This window comes from Chanodichthys erythropterus, chromosome 4 (genome assembly GCF_024489055.1).
Source record: "Chanodichthys erythropterus isolate Z2021 chromosome 4, ASM2448905v1, whole genome shotgun sequence".
NCBI lineage: Eukaryota > Metazoa > Chordata > Actinopteri > Cypriniformes > Xenocyprididae > Chanodichthys > Chanodichthys erythropterus.
The window spans coordinates 2153585-2161456 of NC_090224.1; the positions used below are offsets into that span (position 1 = coordinate 2153585).

The 7872-nt window shown below is 37.1% G+C and overlaps 1 protein-coding gene across 1 annotated transcript; it reads right to left on the bottom strand.

The window, feature by feature from the left end:
• Positions 1 to 726: 726 nt before the first annotated feature.
• On the bottom strand, positions 727 to 5521 carry ckbb (creatine kinase, brain b). Its single transcript, XM_067382951.1, has 8 exons — positions 5445 to 5521; positions 4467 to 4671; positions 2819 to 2973; positions 2602 to 2734; positions 2303 to 2474; positions 1489 to 1612; positions 1209 to 1398; positions 727 to 1123 (listed from the first exon to the last, which is right to left on the bottom strand). Exons 2-8 carry the CDS (start codon positions 4657 to 4659, stop codon positions 945 to 947), a joined length of 1146 nt encoding a protein of 381 aa, XP_067239052.1. The 5' UTR covers positions 4660 to 4671; positions 5445 to 5521; the 3' UTR covers positions 727 to 944.
• Between the last annotated feature and the right edge of the window lie 2351 nt (positions 5522 to 7872).

Here is a 7872-nt window from a genome sequence, read left to right on the forward strand (position 1 = left end):
TTGTAAGAAACACGAGTCCAACCTTTAGGGTAATTCGTTAGTTTTACTCGCGTTTTCGCCTATTCTCCTATTAATCCAGTTACGCAGCTGGTTCTTTTGCCACTCAGTCCAGCCGAGGGAGCGCGTTTTCGGCGGGAAAATGACGTCGATACATACCCTCTATAGACCTTTATCATTTGTAATCAAAATAACTAAACGGGTTTACCTGCAGTAGCTCTTCGTTATAAATTACCTGACATTCCTGGTTTCCGCAATAGTGAAGTTTCCTTGACCTATGTCCCATTATAGCCACTAGGTGGCAGTATACGACCGGTTTAACAGTAGCATTCAAAAAAGCTAAAAATGCCTAGGCAATTTAAACAAACCAAAACCCCTACAATACTCTGGAAATATTTAAAACTACGGTCTACTCTTAAACCACAAATGCTCCAAAGATTGCTACTGTATTAAAACAAATGAGTAAGGATCTTGTAACATTGTTAATCCCCTTACAAAATGGCCTTAAAATTGACCATTGTATCCTATATTACGACGGCACACGATTACATTTTTATAGTTGTCAAACAAAAACTTAATACAAAAATTAGCATTTAACAGCTAGAAAACCACATGTTCAGCTGGGCATTTGATTCAGGCAATTGGACAAACAGGACAGAAAAAAAAAGTGAACTGATGGTTCTGTAGCAAACTTAAAGCAAGAACACATGCACACAAGAAACTCCATGGGCCAAAGATACTTTATTTCTGGTGTTAAGCTCCATCTTCAACATTGCAGGACGTTTGAGATACAAAATCCTTCACACTGATGGAAGACTCGTCTAACTTTAGTGCCACTACCGTTTGGGTGGAGTGTATGTTCCTTGATGGAATTAAGATTATTGGTACTGGAGGAAGGGAGTACTGGTGGAGGCAGGGAAGGAGTTAAGTTAGGAGTCACGAAGTGTTCACTTCTGCTCAGGCATAAGGTCATCGATCGACTGGCCTGCCTCCAGGCGTTTCTCCATCTCTACAAGCAGCTTAACTCCATCCACCACCATCTGAACCAGCTCAACCTCAGAGAAGCCTAAACGGTCTGCGTTGGAGATGTCAAAGACACCACCTACTGCAGCAGTGTCCACACCACCTGTTGAGGAGAGCGAGGTTAGTATTGGAAATTATATTCTGTACAGGTAATACAGAACCGTTGTATGGTTCAGGCGAGTACATACCTGTTCCACGCTTTTGGAGCCTCAGTCGCTTGAGGATCTCACCGAATTTCTCATGCTTACTGACGTTGGGAAGTTTGACATGAACGCCACCACGTAACCCTGTGCCCAGGTTGGAGGGGCAGGTTAGGACGTAACCCAAGTGTTCGTTCCACATGAACTCATGGCCCTTCTCTTTAAACAGTTCCTCAATCTGCAAGACAAGTGGGTTAGGATTAAAATGCAAAGGAGTTGCTAACAACGTTACAAAAGGGAAGGTATAAAAACGATTTAAAATAAAGACCTTTGTGAGGCCTGTGCAGAAGCGATTGAAGACTTCCTTCATGTTGCCACCTTTCTGCATGGAGATGACACGAAGATGGTCTTCCTCATTCACCCAGACCAGGAATGTCTTATTGTCATTGTGCCTATAAAGCATTAAGGAATAAATAAATAAGATAAATAAAAACCTCTATGTAATAAAAAAATACGATACATAAACTATAATATATCTCAACTAAAAGTTGGATTTATTTAATAAAAATTGTTACTTTTAAATTAAATTAAAATAAAATGATTACTACTATAGGATACACAAAAAAAAAAAAAAAAAAAAAAACTGCATATAATATGACATATTATTGCATTATATAATTATATATAAAAATGCATCCATTTTGTAATATAAAATACAATATATAATAAACTACAAAATGTTTTAGCACCAACATGGCAATTTTTCATATCAAGATATACTATTTTAATCAAAATATTTATTTAATTATAAAAGGATATGCAAACCGTAATCTAAAAATAATATTTTAGTGTCAAATTTAACAATAAGATTATTTTATTATATAAAAACAATAATAATAAAATAATATTTTATTATTATTACTATTATTATTATTACTATTACTATTAATATTATTATTATTACTACTACTATTATTACTATTATTATTACTATTATTATTATTTTTTTATTATTATTATTAATAAAAAAATATATATATATATATATGATGGCACCTAAAATGGATCCATTTAGGAAGTTGTGACAAAGTCCAAATTTTAATAAAGAGGAGCAATGGACCAAAAAGCCTGTTCTCACTCACCAGATCCCTCTGCCATCGGGCCAGTCACGGGCCATCCCAGAGGCCAGCAGCAGTGGGGACACAGGCTTATCAAACAGGAAGTGGTCATCAATCAGCTGCTGCTGCTCCTCCTCTGTCATGTCCTTGAGGGCATAGTACTTTCCCTTAAGATCGCCATCAAGGGATCCCAAAGCTGTGAAAAATCACAGGATACATCACAACAGACCTGCAGCATTACAGAGTGGATGCTTGAATCACTTACGTTCCCGCCCACCCCTCTTGAACGACCAATCATGAAAACAGATGCCTAGCCGACTCACCCTCAACAGACAGACTCTCGATGCCGCGTCTCTCTCCGCGGCTGCAGTGAGGAGGGAGGCAGAAGCCACGGATGCTCCTGCCAGTTCGCACTCTGGAGCTCAAAACGTAGTTGGGGTCAAGGTCGTCTCCGCCCTATTAAAAACACGACTAAATTAACAGCTGACTATTTTAAAACGTTAAACCCAATTAGATGCACCAGACAGAGACGCAGAGTACCTGGAGGTTGTCTGGGTTCAGGTCAGTCTTGTGTTTGTCTGTGGGTTTATATCCACCATGACGATCCTCAATGACGGGATCCAGAAGTTCTTTGAACACCTCATATGTCTCCTCGTCTCCAGCAACACAGCCCACAGTCATGATGAAAGGATGCCCTGGAACACAAAAGATCCTGGACTTCAATGTTTTGTTGTAGTGACAATTTTTTTTTTTTTTTTAAACTCTGACACCATGGGCATCAGCTTTATATAACCACACCTCATGTTTGTTATCGCCCAGTTGGCCTTTAAGCAATCATGAGATACAAGATGACACAATCCTCCTTTTGTTGGACTTAAATATTGAATATCATTAGAATGCCGTTGCCACTTTCTCATGGTGTTTTTTTGCATACCAACAGAGTCAAATGTATGAAAGCTTATACTGAAATGCATAACATGCATTATTAGCCACCACGATTACAACAGCAAATAAGAGCAAGCAGCACTATGCAAAGAATGCAAATTATATATTTGTACATTAAATGTCCAGTGCTTGTTCATTTTGGACATATCAGGATCAGTGTACCACCACAACTTTGTAGAAGTGTTAAAAAGTCCAAGGCTTACTCAAGAGTTGCAGAAATAGTCAAGTGTGTTTTTGTACCAATTTGACACAAATGAGCAAACTACAACAACACATACACATACATATACATATACATATACATATAGTTAATGTTTAAAATGTTGTCGAAGACCATTGATGTCTAGGCTAGAGGATGAATGCGGTTATTAAAAACTATATATAATAATAAAAAATAATAATAGTTAGAGATCCAAATTATTATTAGCCAATCTGCTTTATCATCTCACAGCCATCAACCATGATTATTTACTTGCGCAATAACCAAGCCATTTCATTTTCAAAAAAAATTCGAAAGGACTTAAAAATGGTAATCCCATGCTGCTTTATTTTGTCCAGATAATTCAAAATAAAAAAAAATATAAAATATAATTGGTGCTTTTCACTCCTAGTTACACATACGGTCTGTACATTTGTCCTTTATTTAGGTAACGTTAGATTTTTTAATTTATTTTTTTTTGGTGACAACTTTTAAAAACAAAAACTTTAGTTGGCTTCAGGAGGTATTGGGGGAGGGACGTTCCCATACTAGAAAATGATTGGTCAAAAATCGTGTAGTGCAGGATGAGTCATCGATGGTTGTGTCCAAGTTCAGGGGCGGTCACATTTAAAGGCTACATACGTCATGGAGTCAGTTTTTATTAATTTTGTTATATATATATATATATAGTAACCGTTAGGTTGCAAAGTAATAAACTGTATTTTACACCTCGCGAGAAGTCAGTCAATTTTATTACGGTAAAAGTACTTTCTTAAAATAAGACGATTCGATGACGTATGCAGCTTCAAATGCGACCTCCGGAGGTCACAACCCCTGGATTGGGACACCGCTCATATTTTCCAGAGACAGACAAACTAAGTGCTTTTTGCTATAAGTAGTTCTTGACATTGAGAGGTCAAGCAGCATATAAACAAGCTCAACGCAACACACGGACTAAAAGAGACATTGACTCATACGTGCTTTAACATTTGAGCACCGGCTGAAATACGGGCACTTTTTCCATTTTGAAGATAGGCCATTTACCTGGGTTGTCAACTCCGGTTTGAATGACGTCATCCACGGTAAATCCGCTGGGAGTTTGTTTGTCCCGAAGGTTTGCGTACATCTCAAGCGTCAGCACCTTCGCCATGTGGTTGTTGTGCTTGCTGAGGTCGGGATACTCCTGCTCGGCGGTGTAGTTCATCTTCAGCTGATTGTGAGTGTTACCGAAAGGCATGATTGCGTCTACCTGGTGCAAATATTTGGAAACAAGGCTGTTAAAAGGCGGATTCAAACAAGGAGACAAAGCCAGTCCCTCAGCTGAATTAATAATGACGTAACAGCATTAAAGCGCATTTTCTAAAACAGAGGAATTTGTTTATATTCGCTTAAACCGTTACAACAACAAACGGTCGTGGTATGACGATTTTGTGCTCGGCGATGTGTCATGTCACGCGGGCAGTAAACATGATGGAATGTCGAGCGCGCATCCAATAATTGACGCCTCATTAAAAAAAATGCGTTCAATTGCATTCAGTTTTTGAATGTTATGTAATGCCTTCTGTGCATTACGAAGGTCTTGTATGTGAAACATTTATTATTCTTTGAAGCATGCGAATGCGTAATGCGCAACGTCTCCAAAGACCTTGCAGAAAAAGGAGGCTGACTGCAAGGTCGTTGCTGATGTTCGGGACAAAAGCACCTTATGCACATATCAATGTTCTCTTGGCCAACATCTCATTTAAAGCGTTTAAATGCCTTTGTATTGACATTACTGGGCTTTCTACACGGTTAAATCATTTAGGTAAATAGAAATAGCGCATTGCAAATTGCCAACAGAGCTTAAATACACGTTTTATGTCTGGATATTGATGCATTCCTCATCATACTTAAATTAATACAGCACACAAATGTATGTTTTGTAAATTGATTTGGCAGCGTTATCATATCACAACTTATGAATATTAAAATAACAAAGGCTTGTTTAATGATTTCAAACAAAACAAAACAAAAAAAACATACCTTATACTGAGTTTCTTTGGGAAATCGGGATTAATCCTTCCTAAAGTCCACCAGAACCCACACAAAGACTGATAATGGTGTCCAGAAATAATCGGCTTTGTGGGGTTTTTATATCAAGCCTATGCTCTCCTCTGATTGGACGCTATTTGAGTCCATTCATTCTATTGGGCAGGGCGTCGCATCACCTCCACAACATCCACTATTTGCTTACATTGATCACATGACGTTTTTCCTTGACGGTTCTCCTTGTCATGATTGACAACAAAATCGAACAATGCGGAATCACGTGCATTTATCAACACTTTCAGATGTTTTGTTTTGTGCTGGCTGGATAATTTATGCCACACTGTTTTAAAGTCTTTCTGTCTGTTGATGTTTGCTCAGCTCTCTATATATCACGCTAAAGCATCATCACTTTGATGTAGTGTGGATGTGGGTTCATTTTTCCCAGGAAATGAATTTTGTTTAGCATTTATTACTGGTTTCATGTTGCCATCCTGTAGACTGCCTTGTGAAGCATTGTTTTTGCAAGTGCTTATTTTTTTCTGTCTCCATTTTCGCTATTGAATCAGTGTTACATTATACATGGCATTATCTGTATAAAGATGAATGTGAAATAACAAAATGCTTTAGTCTCTAAACAAAGTCATCAATCTGATGTGCTTTAGATTTCTGTGTAACTAAACCCTCAATCAAATCTTTCGGTAACATAATACAATGTTCATTCCCCTGTGATTGTTTGTGTTTTTATTCACTATGACATATTGTTCCCAGGCAGTAATAAGACCTAATTTATGTACATTCTGTTTTCCAAAAGTCGTATCTCTGCTACTTCTCTTGTCAATTGAGTGTATTCATTAGTATGACTAAAGGCAGTTTATGGTGCTAACAAGCCTGTTTACTTTTGGTAACATACACTGCCCTCTAAAAGTTTGGAAACGCCCTAGAAAAGTGGGGTTTTGGACAATACTGGCATGAATCCTTTTTAATTTGTGATAATTTTGCACTGATAAGGGACAACACAAACTACGAAAACATATTTTATTACATAAACAGTTTATACATAGAAAAAACTTACATTTTCGATTCATCACAATATCCACCATTAGCAGCTATCTGACCTAAACTGGGTTCTGATTGGTTCATTGTATTCTAAACTTAATTGGCAATCACTTGTTGAAGCTATTAAGGTGTGCTGACCCAAAAATCTTTTACAAACCTGGGCCAAGTTTAAACCAGTAACCAGGCATCACAGCTGGCAAAGGGGCATGTCTGACTCTTGCCATTATTAATCAAAATGAAAATTATTATTGCTGGTCTTCAATGATAATGTCAAGTTACTGTAATGTATTTGCACCAAAAAATGATAAGGATTTATGCTGATATGGTCCAAAACCACACTTTGCCAGGGGTGTTTCCAACTTTTGGAGGGCAGTGTCTGTTTATTTAGCAAATATATAGTACTGTTCAAGTTTGGGGCCAGTAAGATTTACTTTGGTGAAGAAAAAAAAAAAAAAAAAAAAATGTTTTTATTCAGCAAGGATTCATTAAATTGATCAGTGACAGAAAAGACATTAATAATGTTACAAAAAAACTTTATTTTAATCACAGAATCCTGCACAAATGTATCACATTTTCACAAAAATATTGATAATAAGTATTGATATTTATAGAAATGTTTGTTAAGCACCAAATCAGCATATTAGAATGATTTCTGATGACTGGAGTAATCACATTTTAAAATACATTTACAATTGTTATTTTAAATTGTAATAATATGTATAAATGAAGCCTTGATGAGCATAACAGACTGCTTTCAAACACATTAAAACATCTTACCGATCCCAAACTTTTGAGCTGTCATATTGTCAAAGTATTTTACAATAATATGTTAGCAAAATTTAGACATTTACAGCTTGTTTTAGACAGACCTTTCTTCAGTCTTCTCTATATATTATTTACTAATGAGAACCTTCAGGGTTTCCTGGATTTAAGGGACCACCTGGTATGAAGGAAATGATATACTGGTCCTGTAACTGTGAGGTTGTTGCCTTTGCGAGTTTGAGTTATGTTTTGCTAGAGACAGAATTTGAACTATAGTCTCCTGTGTACAGTATAAACTCACCTAGGAGCTTAAGCGTGGGCTCATGGAGAGACATTCATGCTGAGAAGATAATGCCATCTCCACAAGTGCATGACTTCTACTGTAGATCACTGCTGTTTGTGCTGCCTCTACCTGCAACCTCTTTGTCAGAAATCACATATTGTAGCAGCATACTGCCATTTTTGTCATGCTAAACAGTACCTTTCTTTTTCCGTCTAGTATCCCAGAATTCTCAGCACGACCACACCCTTTTTTGTGTGTGATTGACTGCCTCATTGAAGGAAGGCCTACACATTTGCACGTTTCATGATTTGAACTAGCTTT